The sequence below is a fragment of the Nyctibius grandis genome, chromosome 4 (assembly GCF_013368605.1).
Source record: "Nyctibius grandis isolate bNycGra1 chromosome 4, bNycGra1.pri, whole genome shotgun sequence".
In the NCBI taxonomy this organism is placed as follows: domain Eukaryota; kingdom Metazoa; phylum Chordata; class Aves; order Nyctibiiformes; family Nyctibiidae; genus Nyctibius; species Nyctibius grandis.
Window position 1 is genome coordinate 88,567,878 of NC_090661.1, and position 21,246 is coordinate 88,589,123.

The 21,246-nt window shown below is 33.9% G+C and overlaps 1 protein-coding gene across 1 annotated transcript in view; it reads right to left on the reverse strand.

The window, feature by feature from the left end:
• LOC137662585 (adhesion G protein-coupled receptor A3-like) overlaps nt 1-21,246 on the reverse strand; it is a 284,198-nt gene that overhangs the window by 118,305 nt on the left and 144,647 nt on the right. Inside the window, exons 8-12 of the mRNA XM_068399128.1 lie at nt 21,052-21,216; nt 17,515-17,713; nt 16,012-16,161; nt 12,737-12,898; nt 7,739-7,954 (exon numbers count right to left, since the gene is read on the reverse strand). Coding sequence (XP_068255229.1) covers nt 7,739-7,954; nt 12,737-12,898; nt 16,012-16,161; nt 17,515-17,713; nt 21,052-21,216 — 892 coding nt within the window. The remainder of the gene's footprint in view (nt 1-7,738; nt 7,955-12,736; nt 12,899-16,011; nt 16,162-17,514; nt 17,714-21,051; nt 21,217-21,246) is intronic.

Consider the following 21,246-nt stretch of genomic DNA (forward strand, 5'->3'; position numbering starts at 1 on the left):
AAAAGAAAAACTTTTAAACACACTTCTACAGTTACTAAAACTATCCATTTAGAAATTGGAAATGCCTTCTGTAACAGCAAAAATAAGTAACAATCAATCAGCTAATCAACCATGTAGTGAAAAAGGTTTTGAGAAATAAAATGTAATTACTTATTGGATGTTGAAGTGTGTTCTGTAAGATGGCATCAATCTTCCTCAGTGAAAATAAAATAGGCATTAGAAAGAAGAATTCAGAAAAGAGTAGCTGAAAATATTCAACTTATCTACAGTTCCATAAAAATGTAAAAAGTTGATTATTAGTATAGTAAGAAAATTAGAGTTGGGGTATAATTCCTCAAATGTCAATGCAGAACTGGGAATTTCACTAGTACTCAGTATTCTACTTGTTCATTATTACCTTTGTACCATTAAGTTAACTTAAAATGTTCTAAAAACTAATGTACTGTGTTATTAACTGTTACAGTGTCAATGTGTTTTTGTTATGAGATTTGTCTTAATTAGTGTACAAACTATTATTTAACAGCAGAATACACATGAAGGAGTCTGATAGTTTATAACAAGGAAACTAATCTTACAATACCCTTTGGGAAATCCCAAAGAGAACTCTTCTGTAACAAGAGCAATGGTGCAGAAAAGCAGAAGAAAACAGTTTTTTACCCACTCATTGTGGATGAGAGAGTGACAGCATATGTCTCAAATATATATTGATGGCATACATAAAATCAATATGATTCATGTCTGTCCAGGAACAGAAGCTTGTTTCACAAGAAAGCAAATGTGAGTTGAAGTAACAGAATTTTAGATCAAATACAGGCTGGTAATTTTCACAGTCCTTTTGCCCTTGTATTTATTCTCTTCAAGCTATACAGATTTCTTTTCACTTCTTCATACATATACAAGTTAGAAGTCCAAACTGTACATAGCATTAAAGGAGAACCTGTTAAATAACTAAGTTTTAAACATAATACATGCCTCCGAAACATCAATACCATAAACAATGAAATCCAGAAAACACTTACAGGTGGCTGATATTATTTGCAGAATAAGCTTTTTGTCTGGTAAAAGAGAAGTGGCAAGGGCATGATAAAAAAAGGGACATGAGCTTGTAAATGACACATTTTAAAGTTTGTTCTAAACACCTATGAAACAGAAAAAAGTGATACATTTTTACTGCTTTCAAAAAACATAATGTATATTAATTTTTATATGTTAAAATGTATGTTAAAGAAATATAAGAATTGTAGAAACTTATGTATTTATGTATACCTAACATAATAGACATTTGTCACACATGCATGAATAGTATTGTGGCACTGTTTCATTTTCTCAATATTTAGAAAGAACTGCAAGAGCAGGATAGCCATTCACATTATAAAAGACCACGGAAGCATGTGCAAAGAGATGGTATATTGAACACAGAATACCAAACTACAAATGTTGAAGATGTCATAGTAGGCACAAATCTATAAAGACATTTTTTGAGAAGGAATAGTAGTAAGAGATAGAAATATACAAATGTGTCATTTGAGCATTCTAGAAGAAGAAAGAGAGGGGCAGTTTGTCTCGTCTGGTTTTGATTTTGAAATTAAACGCATCTGATCAACTGAATGACAGACGTTGCAGCTTTTTCCATAGCTAGTACTCAGTGTACGATCTAAATGCACCTGCAAGAAAATTAATGCCTGCACAGAAAATACTAGTTTATATATCATACTGCTGTAATTCAAAATAAGTGGAAATTCTTCCCAGATCTTTTCTTCGTACTAAATGCTTTTACTTAGTTTAAATTTTATTTTAAAACAAGGACTCAATGGCTGTAATAAGAGAGATACCAATAGCTACTTTTCTATACCTCCTAGACACTATGTCTAAGAATGAGGAACATAAAAAATTTCTTTTTAAATGTAAAAAATATAAAGAATGTGATTATTCAGAATATTGAATAAATAGATACTATATAGACTTGATAATCTTAAAGGTCCTTTCCAGCCAAAATGCTTCTATGATTCTATATGTCTGGATAGATTCTAAATCACAATAAAACCCACTATAGGATAAAAATTTAAAACTATATTTTAAAGATAAAAAAACATGTAGAATAAATATAAGAGGATGGAGCAGGTAAAATATAATAAACTTTAAAATCCCTACATCACATAAGATATCCCTTTGTGATAGTACCAACAACCTACTGGCAGGGAAAGAAGAAATAGACCTAAAATCATTACTGTAAAATGAATATACAAAATTTACACCCAAGCAAACTTTTCCATAAGTCCTCAGAGCAAATTCTCAAATTAATATCAATATCCAATACAAGAAGAGCAAAATGCTTTGGGTGCTAAGACACACAAAGAAAAGAATAGAGAAAAGAGAAAAGTGGGCAAAAATAGACAGTTCCCAAAGGAAAAGGAACAGGGCAAATTCTGATGTGTAACATAAAATGTCTTTATTTTGATGCTTAATCATAACATATTTTACAATACTTGGAGGAAAAAATTTTTGAAACTAGAATAAGCTATGATATTATGGATTCCAGCACTGAGTCCAGTGTCTCACTGTAATATGCCATACATATAAAACCAAGAAAATAACTTTTCTTTGGTGGTGTCCTGCTTCACTTGGCAGTGTTTTCTCTATTGCATGTTTTCTACAGTTGTAAAAACTACAGATTCAGAAAAAAGAAAATTAGAATGTTGTACTAATCTGTATGATACAGACATACCCAAAGATCATAATATTTGATGAGGAAAGTGCTGTAGTACTCTCTAAGAAGCAATGTGCGCTGGGAAATGAGAGGAAATCATGATGGAAATGATGACGCCAACATAATTCATGCTACATGTATGACACCTATCAACTTACTAGTTATTACACTCTAGAAAAAAAAAACAAAACACCAACAAAATTACCCTAATGATATACCGTGGCACACTGTAGTAAAGCAGTATTTTGTTGGGTATGGTGACTGGTTTTTTGTTAATATGGTGTATGTGGTCATGGAACATTTCAATGTGAATCTTCCCAATAAGAGACTGAAAAACATTTGTGCGATTTTTTTAATGTAGAAGTGAATGAAAAAAGATCTGGACTGAGGAACATGTAGTCTAACAGACTGGACCAGAAAAATTAATCAAAAGTAGCCATCTTCTGTGCAAGTTGCAGGAAGTATTTTCATTTTGTATTACATTTTAATTGAGTTCAGAAATTCTATTACTTTGAATTCTATATTTCTTTAGCTGATCTTATTGCCTTGAAAAATTCCGTACACATGCATCCTGAGCATGGAAAAATGTATCTTAAATGGATAAGCAACTCAATGAAGTTAGTAACAATAAGCACATGCTTAAATGAAAGTACTTTCCACAACCAGGTTCACAGGTGATTAGACTATACATACCATTACAAATTGCCAGTGCAAGAGGAAAGTCCCTGTTAATGAAAATGCATGATCTAAAGAGCTAGAAGAGAAGGTTTTAAATGCTGTTCCTTTTGTGTCACTGAAAGAGGACAAGGTATTGCACAAGTCTTAGTCAAAACTAATCGTTTTTACTGAAGTACTGTAGGAAACCATTTTGGAACCTATAGATGTGTAACTGCATGTCTTACACTCTGGCTTTGACACTTCCTGTCTAAATTGTAATTATTATTTACATAAGAATTCATTTTTGCATTAATGAGAAAATTATTCCACACTCTACTAAGCAGCTTCCAAATGGATATAATTAATTATCTATAGAGTTCACATATAGTGAATTGTAGGAAAGGCACTTTCATTATAAGACCTATTTTCTGCACCTTCAGACTTTCCCCTTCACAATTCCTCTTTGGGTTTTTAAATCTGTGTTTTATCCTACTCCAAATGCCTTGTCACTTGTTGGTGGAAATGCTTGCATTAAGTTCTTTTTTGCACTCCTGTTAACTTTTACATATGAACTTACTATTATTTATACATTATTTGTATGGTCTGACATTCAAAATCTATTTTATGCAAGAAAAAACCTTATCCAACATACTGGTTGTATATTTTCCAGTAAGTGTCTGAGACAGGAATATTTCTAAAATTGCATAATGTGTCAAAGTGGTATAAGCAAGTAATCATAGGACTTTGTCAAAGCACTTTAGAATTTTTTTTCAATGGTTAGCATGACTAGTACCAATCATACTACCAATTTAACTTTTAACATTTTATCACAGGGACACCACCTGTAATACAACTTGACAAATCAAAAGGTCAGTCTGGCTCAGAGCATGTAAGAAATAAATAGAATTGAAAAGTTAAATGGAACGCATGGAGAATATTATGAGGAATTCAAATTTCCGAGGTCAGGGATTACATGTGAAAATATAGATTTTTGAAATTTTGAAACTTAACTTGCTAATTCATTCAGGTGTCAGAAGAACAATTACAGAGAAGAAAAGACTTTTTATTTGACAAGTGTTTTCAATGAAGCTGAAACTGTAAATTATGTTAATAAAATAAAGTCCAAGTATGAATACTGAATCCGCAAGTCCCCTATAAACTACACATTTGATTATGAAAATATAGAAGGTTTAAAAACTCATTTTACATTGAAGTAATTTTAGTGAGTCAGATGAAGGGTTAACTGTATAACTGATTATCTTTGCACACTGGAGATAGTTATACAGGATCAGGCTGGAACCTAACAGATTAGGTTCAAAGTATGCTTCAGGTCTGACACCAAATGGGAACCAGACACTGGATTAATACTGAACGGCACTAAAATTTCATAAACTATTCTCACACTGCCTGAGTTCAAATGTTACAGCAGCCTTGTTTGTGTGTCATTATCATGATAACCTTAGACCACTGCCAGGTCATGGGACAAAATCATGCCTCAGGAGCATTCCTGTGACAGGATCTCAATCTGGAGTCTCAGGCTGGGAAGATGCCCTTAAGCCTACTTAAACAGAGATAATAATTTGTGTGTCAAACTGCAATAATATTTTGCTTTAGGGTATTTGGAAACACTGCAAGTTAGTCTATAAAAGACCTACCACATATTTGAACTGTAAGTAGATATAGGTATATTTTAACAGTTATCTCCTGAACTTCTCTGAATGGTGAATCTCTTTCAGTGCCTTTTAAATTATTTCATTTTCAAAGTTTATTCTTTTTTAACTGTTTTTTTACTTATTTATTTACATTTTTAATATTTCTTCCCCTCTTGGGGACTCTCTATCTCATAATAACCAGATCAGGTTAAATTATGTACAGACAACCACTGACTAAATTTGTATCAGTTTCCTACCATTGCCAGGATATATCACTATGAGTTAACTACAAAAGCTTTGATTGTATTATTAAGATAGTTTGTGATCATTTGTTTCAGTCTTCTCCAGTCAACTGCCCACAAATTGCTTCATGAGTATTCACTTTTTTAATTTATTAGTGCAATTGGTTAGCAACAGACAGATGGCATAAACAATTGTTTATGCTTAGTGAGCAGATGATTTACAATATTATACATTTGAAGAGAGCTACACTTTTTAGCACTAAAATATACAAACATTCTCTAATAAGCTTTTTAAGGACAACTTTCCACATTTTTATTAGAAGTAAATTAAATTTGTAATTACCATTTATACTTAGCGATTTTCATTAGATTTTTTTCTCCTTTATGATTAATCCTATGCTAAATAGAGGAAGATTCTAAGAATAATCTCAGCATCTAAGACGAAGTTCTAAAGAGTCAGACATAATAGTAAGTATTACTTTCAAATATAGCAACTAAACATTGGTAACAAAAACAAGGAACTCCCACCCCCACCACAAATTCTCGATTTTCCTGAACTTTGCGTAGCACAATCAAGTAGGTTTACTGTTTGCCTCCATTGGGCAAACAGAGAAATAATTTTGCTAGTGGATGATGATAAAAGATCCGATTTCCTGTTATCAGTTACAATTCTACAGATCATTCTATTAAACAATGAAGAAATGCAACTGATTTCAGAATGAATTAAAGGAGTGCTTAGCCTATAAGTTTCAGAGAACAACAATGAATGAAAACATCTTGCCTTTCAGGATTAAGTTAAAGGAATATATTCAGTCTGTTTATTGACATATCACATTTAAAACCCGAGTACACCTTAGTGTTAAAACCTGAAGCCATGAAACTAACATTTAACTGAGTCTATAATCTTCTGTATTGTGCTGTTATAATATTGACAAATTCATATACAGGTGATAACTAGTGATTCACGTAATAAAGTCACTTCTGTCAGAATGCATATCACATACTTCGAAATTGCTTTGCATGGTAATAAGTTTACTTTCTTCCTCCTACCTTCTTTCTCTGTGTAGTCAGTAGAGTTTCCCTTCTGTAAAGTCAGCTAGGTTCAAAATACATTAGGAAAGATTTTACTAAGATCTGTATATTGTGACATTCTGGCAACATTTTACAAAGGGGCTTCAAATAAATAGTCTAACTTACTGTGCATATTTGACACATTCATGCTGATAGGAGAGATGAGAGATCTGCATTTATTGTAGAATTCTTTATAACAGGAGAGAGACACCAGTGCTTGACCATCAAACTTTCAAGAGATTCACATATTAGAAATATTTGTACTCAGTTTCTGAAGAAATACAAAATATATGGGTAGAGCTGATAGAGAAAACTTTCCAATTCATGTAATCCCATGTATATTTCTATATCGATAATACTATCCCATACATTACAGAGTGTTCTAGGATTGATTCTTGCAGAAATCTTGTATCTTTTAGATCTCTGACATTTGGTTTTCATTTTATGGATTTCAAACTCTTCTCTTTTCAAAGACAACTTCCTCTTTCCTATAGATAGACATGTTAACAGTGTCCACAGAAGAAATGAACTCCATTGCAGGAAAAAAAATTAACCTATTTTTCCGTTATTAGATAACTCCTTTTTACCAGAAGATCCTGAGAGCACAAAGTACCGTGTCACTGACTGCATAGTCCATACAGAAGATTAAAATGCATCAAAGGGAAAATAACTTCAATCAAAATTCTTTCAAAGTTCAATAAACTAGTAATATTGTCCTGAAAAGTATCATTTTGTCATAGTATTTCCAGAAATAAGCCTATTAAACTGAGATTCAGCTGAAGGATAACAAAAATTCAACTCTGCAATCCCTGAATTTAATAACATGATCAGCCAAATGCAAAACTCCATTTCCTGCTAGATCAAAATTTAATTGTTCCACTTCATTTATTTGATAACAGTGCATTCTATTAAAAGGCTTATTTATTACTGTTTTTCTTCAGCTGCTACTCAAAAACTCCAACATAATGCTCTCCCTCTGTATAGAGTTCAGAAGATAGAGAATGTAATACTATTTAGTGGAAGTAAAGGTAATTTCCCTAAAAAATAAATTTTTTCAGTGTAAAATCCCCTGAGAGCACCTCATTAAAACTAATATTTCCAAATTACTTTAGAGATTGCTTACACATAGAAAAGTTTGCAGAACTGGACCCAGAGATAGAAAGAACAAGACATTTACTCATTTCTATTCACATCCTGCATTCTGCCTGATTACATTAATGGAATATGCATTAGCACAACAAAATATGTTACACTCAATACACCAGTTTAAGGCCACTTATGTGTTGAAATTATTAACCAGTTTACAATGCTAACAACACATAAAACATACATTTTCCAAAAGTATTCTGCTTAAAGGTACTACTGAAAACACACTGAAATAGATTATACTGATGATTGTACTGACTTACCCTGGTAGAAGAATTCACCAAGGAACCATTCAGATTGCCAGTGTTGCACTTGAAATTCAAATGTTGATCGGGATGGTGATTTGCTTCCCAACTTTCCAAATCATGCACTACTGACTTGTCAGAATTTGCAGATATTTTCTGGAAGGCAGTGCAAGTCATTCCTGTGAAACTAGATGGCTTGATCATAAAGGCCTCCAGAGCAATATTACGAGATACCTGTGAAAACATTGAGAAGCAGATATGTTGCTCATTAAGCATAATTACATTATTATATGTGCATTGTATATTTACCGTATATACTTTATAAAGGATTGTGCATGCATATGTTTCCATACATATGCGTGGAGTAAGAAAGAAAATTTAACTTATTTAAAAAACAGTATAGTGGGTTTGCTTGAATCTTCTTTAGGAATATATCAGTGTAAATCAGTTCTATCAGTCATTATTATATCAGTTTTGCAATTGTGCCATTCAACAGAATCAATCCTGATTTAAAGCAATACAGTTATAAAGAGTATTAGCAACAGCGGTAGTAGGAATTATTTAAAAAATGAACAAGGATGTGCTTTGTACCTCAGAAATGAAACAGAAAGATGCTTAGCTATTTGGTGGATGGATTGGTTTTTTACAGATCACGTTCCTTTAGAATATTGAATATGACTATATGGTTCAATGCAACACCACATTATAGGTCTTTGGCCTACCCTTTACTGAGGTGATGTGTCTAGATGGAGACTGTAGCACAGTGCAGAGATATGCATCTCTCCTTAAACTAGTATATTTATTTCAGCACAGTCCTGCGCATGAGATAAATAGCTCATGTTATAATCAGGTTGACTAGCTTAGACTGGCACCACACTAGCTGGACAATACGGTTTCTGCTCCCAGGCATAGATTGTTTAGGGATCTGTGAGGGTATGTAATTTGCACATTAATTGCAATGTAAAGATGCCCGAGTTAAACCACAAACTAGCAGGTTTATCAGAAGGATAAGTGTACAAACATGGCAGTTTTTTATTACTGTACTTTGCTTCTGTTATGCAAGCTAGCAATGCAGAAGTACCTTAAATCCACCTAGTAACAATTGGTGTGAATCCCTCAGTATCTGGGGCATCATATAAGTTGTGCTGACAAGAAATGACTTCTGTGAAGAAAATCACATTAATTCATACTAATAAATGAATCTAAAGAAACGTTTTGCATAAAAAATAAAGGCAGGATAGAGGGTAGCCTAACTGTGTAAAAGTCATGGTATCAGAACAAATTAAATCTTAGCATGAAACACAGTGCATGGCTTGCTGGTCCTCTTTTGAACTTACGAAAAGGTTTTCAAATGCACCTTCTTCAGTCACTGATGATTCTGCATATGTCCAAAATGAAAGTACTGAAATCTCATTAGGCAATTTATTTTACTTTTTGTCAAAATTAGACAAACTCCAGAAGCTTTCAGTATATTTTTTGCACTTTTTATATAAAAGTAATATATATATTACTTCTAAAGTAGCCTAAAGTTTCTTTTCAGTTGTTTCAAAATACCTAAAACACCCCTTTTTCAAATTAAATTTCCACCTCTTCTGTCCTTGCCTGAAGGTGGTTTTTTTCTACACTTGAATAAAATTGCCAAAGATCATTAAGAATCAAATAGGTTTTGTATTAAAAATCTAGTGGCTGTTTATTGAAAACCTGAAACTAGGTTTACCTGGATAATGTTTTGTACCATCTGCAGATAGCCTTTCAAGGAGTTAAAGAATTTACTGCTTGCAGAATCCTATTATCATTATCATAGGAATCAAGCTACATGACTCAGTTAAAACTCCTGTGTGGTAACAGGTTTTCTTTAATCTTGGAAAAAGCCATTTAATTATTCATGTTTCCTGCTGTAGAATGGGCATAACACTAGTTCCCTATTTCACATTTCTGAGATGATGGTGAATAAGATGTTTGCAACATAATGTTGTAATGAGGATTCAAGTGAATTCACAACTGTGAGTCCTACTTTTTAAATTCTTAATATTAAATTCTTTAAACACTTGGGGGATTCCACTCCCAAAATATACCTGTAAAGGCCTGACAATGTTCAAACACTGTGAACATGCCATTCACAGCATATAGAAACAGAGGGGTAAAATGCAAGGTAAACCAGCATTTCTTAGGTAGGATTGTAAAATGAGCTACAAAATGGATACAGATGAACTCAGAGCAAAATTATCCATGGAAACAAGCCACAGTCAGGTATATATTATGAAAAGCCATAAGCTAATCTTGTCTCTAAGCAGTACAGATACAGAAAATGATAATTTGGTGCCCATTTCCTAAACCTCAGCTAAAGGCACCACTCAGCAGAAGGACCAAAGGGGATTGTTATCCGGGTAAGCTGAGAGCAGAGCCAAAGGCTGCAAAGACTGAGAGCACAAACAAAAAGCCACATTGCAATTAGCTTAAAATATTCTGACAGTCTCACCAGCTGGAAAATTAAATGAAAACTCTTCAGGGGTGGGTTTCAAAACTATTGCACATGCCTGAGACGGGACTATTGAGATAAAGACTTCCTGCTGATGATAAACTTCTTTCCAAACTGTCCGTCTGACATATATACACAGAAATAAAATAAAAGCAGGAGCGAAGAAGTGCCTCAGAACAATACTGAAGGGAAATTAATTTGGGGGTGCTGAGGGATACATATCCACCCTGAGAGCTCTCAGTTGCCCAGGGCACCTCCGGTCTCTCTGGCTGCACCTAGGGCCTCTGACGGGGCTCCCATCCCCTTCTCTCTGGCTCAGGGTCAAGCTGAAGCTCCTCCAAGGCCTCCCCTGAGCTCCATGGTGGCTGCATCACAGCCTGGCCACCAGCCCTTTTGCCCCAGGCCCACCACTGACCTGGGGCCGGCCTCCTTGCCATGGCCTGGCCCAGTGACCACCAGGCTGTGGCTGGGCCTGGTTACCATCACCAGGCCTGACCCTCACCCTGATCTGAGGCCTCACATTCCCCACCTGGCCTCATGGCCACCACTGAGGATGTGCCCCTGGGCTGGGGCTGCCCCCGGCCTGCCCCGCTCCCTGACTGGGGAGGCCCCGCTCTTGTGGCATCCTGACAAAAACCTTTTGTCTATACAACTTCTCTCAGACTTTAAATACCATACAGCAGAATGACATCTTCTTTGTTTTACTGTTATATGATTATTAAATGAAACATTAAATATGTCATAATTTATTTTTATATATATGAAATTATCTAGTATTTCAACATTGTTGCTGGCCGTTCATTTCTGCAGCGTGTTTTGTATGCCAGTTGACAGCAGGGGAGACTTAAGAAGATCTAAATGAAGGTTTCTATCCTGGCATGGCAAAATGATGTAGAGTAACATTCATGGCTCCCAAGTAGCTTTTCAATGTATAGGGAACACAGCTGTGCATATGTTATATGGCTGACACAGTTTATAGAGGTTCCTTTTTTTCAGGAATTGTATTATAAGCTAGCAGTTACCTAAGTTTGGGGGTTTTATTTGCTGTTTAAAACAAAGCAAGCAGATGCAATTTCTGCGAGACAGTTTGCTGGGCTGGCCTCCCAAAGGAACAGAAGTGTTTGGTATTGCATGAGATGACACCAGAAAAACTCCACAGCTTTGCTTATTTACAAATTGAACTCAACAGTAAACTAATGCTCCTAAGGAAAACTATACAAAGCAAAAAGACAAAGCATGGCAAAAAGGTTAGTGACACAGGTCTACATTTGAGTACACAGAATTACTGTTTACAGTAATGTCAACAGCTTCCTGAAGCAGTGACAAGAAAAAAAATGACCTTTGGTACTTGACATTTAAAAGAAATTTAAGTATAAAGCAGCAGACCCCCCTAAGTTGTCACATTGCAAAATACTTCTAAAAGGGATGCTATTGTCTCTATGTATTTAATATAAATAAAGAAATATTTTTAGCAAATTTGAATCTTCTATGTAAATAGGAATTAAATAAAAAACCTGCTTTAGAAAACAATCCAATATAATTTTGTCTTTGTTTGAAAGACTGCTTTTCTAAAAATATACCGTAAAGGAACTAAGGCCATTATGCTATTTTGCTCAGCCTATAATTCTTTTTTTTTTTTTACTTTTATATCTTATTGCTGTAATTGAAACTAACACTGAACTCATTTTTAAACAGTGTGTTCATATAAATGCAGTGGACAACTGAGAAAATGATAAAGGTTGTTTAAAATCAAGCAAGCAAGCAAACCAACCCAAGTAGTGATAAGACTTTAAAATATCCATCTACAATTCTAAAAGGATAAGTTTCAAGCTTCTGATTTAGATGCATTTCTGCTATTCAGACGTCAGAACTGGCAAAAAGACAGTTTCCCAGTGTCCAAATTACAACGCCTCAGTATCTAGGTGACAAATTCATGTAGGTGGAGGCTAAGGAATAAGAAAAATTATTTCATACTGCTACAGCTTGCTTCTAAAAATCTAAAACTAACCAGAAATCAGTAATCTTTATTACAAGATACACCTTTTTTGTTCATTTTCTAAATGCTTGAAGCAAGTATTGTCTAGAATCCCCTCTGAAAGACATGTTAAAATCTTCAAGCAACAAGGGAGCATGTTGTCTTTTATTAAAAGTTTCAATCACTCAACTCGGACCTTGCAAAATAAACCTGTATATATAGTGACAAGACTATAGAAACTGAGTGAATAGTAAGAACACTAGAAAGACAGTGTTGTGAACAGTCTAGTGTAAGAATAAATACAATAAATCAAAGTTAAGAAAAAAAAAATTTAATACCATCACTGATAGTAAAACAAATATTTTGATCTTCCCAATAGAAGCCATGAGAAGAAAAAAAAAATAAATCACAGAATCCAAGTGTATCTACATAAATTGGCTATGCTGTGTATCTGGCTTACACAATCTCGTTTCTTTATATACTAGTTGGTTGTAAAATTTGTGAAGAAAAATGACAGTTATAAAATAAATTCTGACAAAAGCTTTGTAATTTTATGAAATACCTTTGATATAACTTGAATATTGCTGGTCAGTATTTGACTTGCAATGTGTTCCACACATCGTACAATCCTGGTGCATGCTTTGTCTTCCTTTTGAGCCATCCACAACACATGGTCATCGACCAACATTATATTGCTGGCAATTTCAATAAGAGCATCGCCAATCTGGAAGAGAAAAAGCCCAAAAAAACCCAAAAATGGTGGTGTCTGGAAAACTCACAAAAAATAGGAAGACAGTACACTAGAGTACAACTGCAAGCAGGCAACTTGCTTCTCTGGGTAACCATCATTCAAAGACAGTTTTGATTCTATTAAGAAAAGTAAATGGACTGAAAAATAAAGACCAAGAAAAGAAAAGTGCAACTGACTTCAAGGAAAAGCTTTTTTATTCACAATTTTAAAGCTTATCTCCAAGATACACCACAAAAATTGAGTCTCTCATTGGGCAGTAAATGGAATCCCAGAATTATCACCCTCTTCCTTAAACTAATTAAAATAGACCATGCCCTTCTAAAGAACTGCTTCATGTTTAATGAAAGGACCTTTGGGAAAAAAAAAAAAAGAAAAAAAGAGGGAAAAGATATTTGAAAGACATTTTTGTTACATAGCAGCATAAATTTGAGATGTAACTCAGGTGCTGATACAAACCTATACCATCTAATTGGCTATACAGAAAGTGTGGCCTTATAGCTTCAGATGCTTTAATTCACTCTTGTAGCTAACCCAAAGTGATAAATCTTTGTTTTGCCAGATGACTTTTTGGCGATTTTGGTAAGTATGATTATGTGCTTCAAATTTTTATATATTTATGTATATAAAGATATAAAATAACATATATTTATATATTATTATATATTACATTTACAATAAACATCATTGTGAATACTTTTTGGTGATTATTTCAAATCGAAGTGAAAATATTCACCTTTTTAAATTCTAAAACTTAATCTGAGTGAGATTTCAAAAATAACATTACCATTATTTTTGAAGGCAAAGATATGCCAAGGTTATACAAGGTTGTCACAAATAAACCTGAATAAAAAGGTATATAGAAGAGAAAAAATGACAGAGAAATACAGCTAAAGAAAAGTTCAAGAGGCTAAAAAGTCAAACTAATAGAAACAGAAAAATAAGGCAAATACACATGTAATTCAGTGAGAAGGAAAAAAGAAATTCAGCTATGATAAAAAAGGTTTAAGGAATGATGGAAGTTATGAAGTTAATTCTGCATTTTCAATAAAAAATACATAAATTTCACATGCATTGCAAGGGATAGAGAAATGATGAGACTATATGTGAAATTTTAATGCGACTGTTCCTGAAATATTTAATCTATTTTTGAGAATATAATTACTAGATAATTCTAGATGGCTTTTGACAGTGTGACAAACAGAGTTATCGATACAAAGAATAATAATAAAACACATTAAGAGACTGGAGTGATTTATGAGAAAAGATTAAAGCATAAACCAATCAGCTAAGCAGTAACTTACTGAGGGGAGAACAATAGTCTATAAATACACAAAAGGAGAGAAATGAGAAGAAGTAGTAATTTATATTATAATTAAATGCATTAATGAAGAGTAAATGCATGGCATTAAAAAGTACAAAAATTTGGGCTAATACATGTACATCTTCCTGGAAAAATGTTGTAGTATATTGCAAATATGTCCCCAGTGCAGCTGTGAAGCTCTCTTGTTTGAGAGGTAAACCACCAGATGGGACAAAGTACCACTAAATTGTAGAAAAATGAATAATCCTGTGCTGACTGGGAGAGGCACTCCCCAGTGAGGATGTACAGAAACTGTACTAGTTTAGCTAAAAAAATTATTTTGATAAATCACAGAAAACCTCTGTGTATGTATTTTCATTAATTTCTAATGGTTTTATATAACTGCAGTTTCAGCTGCTAATCGATTCCAGACTAGTATACCTTTGTTCATACATTACCTTGTATGAAATTAAGTCCAATCCTATTTATAATTACATGAGGGCAGCTTCATGTGTGAAACTACTGACACTTTAACTTCATGTGTATTTTTGTACCTTATGAGTGAGAATTAAGAAATGAGTGTTAGTAAAGAGCTCAATGAATGAGGAACCTACTCAGTGAACTTGAGAGAGAGAAAAAAGTGTAAAGTTCAAAATAGAATAAGGACACAGACAAATTAGCAGAAATCTTCTAAATTATGAAAACAATAAGGAATTATAAAGTAAGAGATGTAGAGAAGTGGTGGAGATAGAGATGTTTTGATACTGAAAACCAGAAACTGAAACCTATTTGAAAGGTGGAAGAAATAAATTAAAAGATTAGAGATGGTGCGCTGTTTTAATGGATAATGCATCAGCTGCTAGAAAAACAGAGGCTGTATGGATAAATCCAACTGTTTCTTTTGGACGGTAAATTTTTGTTTTGTCAGGAAACAGTAAGATCTTATCAGGAGTTTGAGCCGAGATACAGTTGTAACTTTGAAACATGATTCTTGGAGAGCACTTAATAATACACTTTATGTCTGGCATAAAATGATGAAATTGAAGTTGAAGGCTTTCTCAAGTTGGCACTAAAATGTTAACTGTTACAATCCCCAGAGCCAGAATGGAATGAACATTGCCAAACCAAAAGAAAACAAGTGTTTTAACTATAGCTATCATGTGTACAAATATTACAGGTTATGAAATCTTTATGCAAGCAGTTACTCTGAAAACTAACAGTAAATACTATGAATAACATTGCTTTCTCTATAAAACCCTATTTTTCCCATAGGGTTTGCATAACTCTCTGAGTAAATTTCCCTGTAAAAATTCCATACATTATGCTAAAAGTTTCTGTAGGAAGTTATACTTAAAGACACATTTTCTTCGCTTCACATGAAGTGATACATGCTTTCAAAACTCAGTGAAAACCTCCTGATGAAATGGAGAAAACAAGAGGTATGTGTAACTCCAGCAGCCAGATGGAGAGGTACCTTGAATTCATCTAATATGTTAGACATGGCAGAAATTAAAATGAAAAACTAAATTAAAGAAGTGGCTTGTTGAAAATCAATTTTTATTCCTAAGCAGCAATGCCTTTGTCAGTCAGATTAGAAGGTTTAGTTGTCCTTTTTGGCATAAAGAAACATAGCACAGTACATGCAGAACATTTGCAATCAGAATACCAGCAACCAATTTTAGAAGCTACTCTTCAGTGTGTGCCTGCATACATTAAGAACAGGGCCATATGTGAAGACTTCACTTCTAAGGGATACTTTTTTTTCAGTATGGAGAAGATATCTTACATCTTCAACTTCATCCACGAAGACAATTAACTTTTCCATTATATAAGCCAAATATATTACATCCATTTTATCCTCAAACTGGGAAGCACCTCTTGTGTAGGCTGTCAGCTGGCGGGAAAATTCAAGCACAGTTGTCAAGTTGATGTGCATCTGAAAACACATCAGAATTGTTAGGTGTAATAAATCAGCTAGCTTCATTCTCTTTCAAAAACTAGAGATCACATCCATTGGTATAATGCTTGTTATAATTTCACATGAAGTTATATGCATCAGTAGTACCATGCACATAAATTTCAGGGGTACATGAATGTATCTTCAGCATTAGCTCTTAAGATTTCATTGCTGTTATCTGAAGACACCACCACAACAGGACAAAAAATTTTGAAGATTTTTGTCTACTTTTTCTAGACTGTAACTAACTGGCCTCACAAAATATTATACCAAGCTACTAATCTTGCCTCGCCTAGACCTTTAGATCATCATGACAACAGTATCAGTGAAGGTTCATATATACAGTGATGCATACGGGAATAAAAAGGGATGATGGTAGTAAGTTGAAAGAAGAGAAGTTCAGACTGGTTATGAAGAAAATCTCTTCTGCCATGAGGATAGTCAGGCATTTGAACAGGTTGTGGTGCAGCCTTCATCCTCAGAGCTTTTAAAGCCCTGAGCGGTTAAAGCCCTGAGAAACCTGGCCTAATCTCATTGCATACCTTGCTCTGAGCAGGAGAATGGACTAGATTCTTGAGACCTTCCTTCCAAACAGAATTATTTTATTATTCTGTAATTCCACTAGCTCTCTTAATATAATAATTATTCTCATTTAAGTATGAACACATCTGAAAACAAACTTCCTGTGGTGTTATCTAGCACTACTGATTGGGAAGAAATGATCAAGGAAACTGAAAGTGGTAAAAGTTAGTATGGCAGATACAGGCCTCTGCCATCCTTCATGTTTTTCCTTGTTACGCTCTTTTTTCCCCTCATTAATTTCTATCCATTTACTTATTTATCTCATTCTCCCTTTTACTTATCCAAAAAACCATTTAAGTATTGCTTTTTTGGAAGACATCAAAAAGGCATTCTAAAGTAGGCTTCATTTCTGCAGCTCTTTTAAATATATTATGGACAACGGCAACGAGGAAAGGCACTTCAGCTGACAAAACTCTGATACAGGACTTCAAGATAAATTAATAACTTTCTCGTAAAAATGAATGAGGGGAAGACAAAGAAGGAACTGAAACGAAGCACTGATGACTGCCAGCATTACTAATGGTCACCTAGACTCCAGGCACCCAGAAAAAAAAAATATTACAATAAAGACAATAAATGCTGTGCACTTGCTCCTACTACAACTTCAATTACCCAACACGATGTCTTTCAAGTAAAACATTTTGTTACAAGTCCAGCTATCTCAAACTTGTGGCTGAACAGACATTTTCTTGCGAGCTATTCAATAAAATCAGTACTAGAGAAAGGAATCTCTGGATTTCATAATGTTACCTGACTAAAAGCATGAAGAACTTGAGTTACTTCTTGTGAATAAGGACACTCAGAATAGTTTTCTTCATCCCAGCGTCCAGTTCGATTACATTTACGCCATGCTTTAGACTCTTCTGCGCCATTGTGAAAGGCAATGGAGTTAAATGAATACTGGAGACAGGGATGGTAAGCAGTTATCCCGGCCAAAGTTTTGGGCCATCTATGAACAACATGGTAGTAAAAAATTATTTAAAGGCAACTTACAATATAGCAACAATATGTAGAATATATGAGAAAAAAGGCTATTTCAAATTTTACCTCATTATGTTCTATAACGAATTACTTTGTTTCCTTGGAAAGTGTCAAAATTTTACAGGTTCGAGCCCGGCTGGTGACACAATAATTCTGCATTAATTCCAGGAAGGTGTTTGGTGTTAACGAAAAATATATGGATGGCATTTTCCCTACATTCGTCTTTGCAGATTGCACAAAGCAGAGCAGTAAGACCATAAAGCAAAAAAACACGATCTATTACTAAATGCTGTAAAAGGTAAATGGTCAAAATGTACATGACAATCTTTACTTTGCATTTTGATCCAACACTACAAAGCCCTCTCTGCCACAACATTCCAAAAAGCAAAAACCCCTGAATGTATCAGAAACCAATAAATAAAATTTCGGCAGAGATTATGTCTCATGGAGGAGGAAGGAGCTAGCCCTCAAAAATTAACTATTTAGGCATACAAGATTTATATACTGAGATTTGAAAAAAGGCTTTGAAAACAAACTATAAATCCAAATCATCCAGAATTGTTCTATTTAGCTCATGGGTCTATTATACAATACTCTTTTTCTGTATATCTGCTGCATTCTCTAGAATGGCACAACTGGGTTCTATTTCTTTTGGTACCAAATCCATTATCTTTTCCAGGCTAGCATCCCGTAATTGGGAGAAATCAAACAAAACCAGAAACGTATCATCAGAAAGTCAGCATGTCTGGAAATGATGTGGTTCTTACTTTAATTGCACTGATGTAATGACTGAACTCAACTAATCATAAAAATATTCTGCCTGCCAGTGAAGTCATACCTTGACAATCAACCTTTGCTCAAACATACATATTAGGCCCTCTTCGTTATACAATGCAGATCCATTTGGACATTCTTACACAATATACTGACAGGTTTTGGGCTATGTAAGTTTTCCCCATTTCAAACAAAGAAAAGGTAAGAAGAAAAATACTTTCATATGTCATAGCTAACTGTCACTGGAATAATTTATTTTGTGATGTAAAAACAGTTGATGCAAAATGAAACATGAAAGGAGTTTCACAAAAATTAAAGTATGTACAATAGTGTATTTTCCTTTTGCCTCTGAGCTGAAATATTATTTTTAGTAAAACATTTGCATTAATGCAACTGGGCCACACTCTCCTCAAAAGTAAAACTAAAGAGACAATTCTGAAATTAGTATTAGCACAGATAGCAGAATATGGCCTTTATGAATAGGAATGATAGGACATAATAACATTACCATTTGTATTTCAGAATAATCTTACAGACTGCTGGAAAACAAAATATGAGCAAAATATGGCCATCATAGACAAAAACTCTTAGTACATAAGGCCAGTTCATTCTGACTCACGGTGCCTAATTCTTACTGCAGTTGTACAATTATAAATACCACCTAGGCTGGTCAACTGAAAGAACCACACCTCCTTAACAGTTGATGTTTTTCCCCTTTTTTGCCTAATAAAAGAACTGTTCTTTCTTGCTTTGCTTTTGTGGTTCAACTCCCTGTACTTACATACTTGCTATGTTACAAAAACTTCAAAGACCTTTGTAAGAAAAATTACTGGTGTGATAGCTGCATCTCTGAGGATAAACCTTTGGAACAATTTCAAGTGCTAATGCTGAGTTTGAGCCCGACAAATTCCCTATAATTTTAAATTCATCCCCTCAAATGCCAAAAGAACCTATTGGCTCAGCATCCTTTTGATATACATTTCAAAAATAAATTTATATGGATTTCTAGAAAGATGATCAATAGGGAGTGAAAGGGACACTCCTTTTGATTTATATAAAATGACAAAAATGCCCCTGGTGTTAATTTGTGCAGTCCGTAGAATTTATATATATTTATTTACGAAGAAAATGATGTAATTTTATGGCAAGAACATGAACTTCATAAAGTTGTCATCTAAAAGATCCAGTATACGTTATCTGATAGAAAGTATATACATTTTAAAAGATCTAAGTAAAATACATTTAAGCACGTCCACTATGAGAAAACACAATGGCAGTTTTTGTCATGACAAAAAAAATCTATCACTGAGATTACCAAAGATCTCTAATGGATTTTAATCTGTATATATGGATTAAATATGTATATATGTTCAGCAAATGTGGTATACTCACTGGAACTGAGGTTAACACATAATAAAATAGCTTCATAGTAAAGAGAAAACATTATGTGAGTTGGTTTCTTCCCTTCTTTCTAATTCATTCCTTTATTTTTATTCAGACACACAAAATAATAGTAAAAGGCCTTTGAAAAAGTTTTAAAGGTAACTTAAAAATGAAGAGAGGTTTTCAGGTCAGAAGTATTTGCAGAAAGTTCTGGCATTTAAGAGAAGCTTCCTCTCTCGTCTACTTTTCCTTTCATTAACTATTCAAGCTGAATTCTTATTATAATTCACTTGGTAACAAATTACCTTCTTGATTTCTCAATGGGAATGCCATCATACATCAGTGTTACTGTCAAGCAGGTGATTATATTTTGTTTAAGAGCTTTATGCATATCATTGAACTATTTTAGAGCTAACTGAAAACAATACCAGATTCTATAGAACCCTTAACTTTTTTTTTTTCAGTTTAGGGGATTAAAATTAAAAAAAAACACCAACATATGTAGATAAAAGTAAAGATGAAACAAAAATTTAGTCAACAAAACTGTGCAGACTCTAATATTCAGATAGCAAGACGGATGTGTTTTCTAATCATGTGATATATTAGTGGAACTGTGTGTGTCCTTAAGCTCACCTCAAACAATCTATCTGTTTTACTAAGTAGCTTTTCTTGCTCTTTTGATTCTCTTCAGTGAAATATTTTAATAACAGTTTTATGTTATTTGTTACCTCTAATCTCAGCCAAACAAAAAAAGCAGAGCTGGAACAGATTAGAAAAGTACTGAAGATTTAACCTTCTCATGCTTTAATGCACTGTTATCATATTCTATAATTTAGAAAAGATCAAGAAAATTTTGAACCCTCTCTCATTTAGCTGTAAAGAGCCTACATATTTTGAAATTTTCCATAATCTCACTGAGGAAGTAGAAGAAAGATTCTCTGACTTTCACAAACCGCTGCTGCTCTTGAAGCACTAGCTGCCATTTCCCATAGAAATCACACAGTGCTCCTCCTTCCTACTATATTGCATAAAAATGACAAGTGAAATAAGTGACGTCTTCGTAACCAACACTGAAGTGTCACATAAGCATGAATATGGTCTGTATCTATACTAATATATGAAACACATTCCAAAATCAGAAAATCATACCTGAAATCTCCCTTGTTGTTAATAACTCTTTCTGCAGGGCAGTAGGGTGCAGCTGTTTCAAGTACCACAATTTCTACTTGTTTAGTGCTATTTCCATAAGAATTGTTGACTAGACACTCCCAATCTCCAGTAGCATCAATATCAATGCTGGACAGGATAAGTTCACTATAAAAATAAAAGTTCAGTTATTGTATA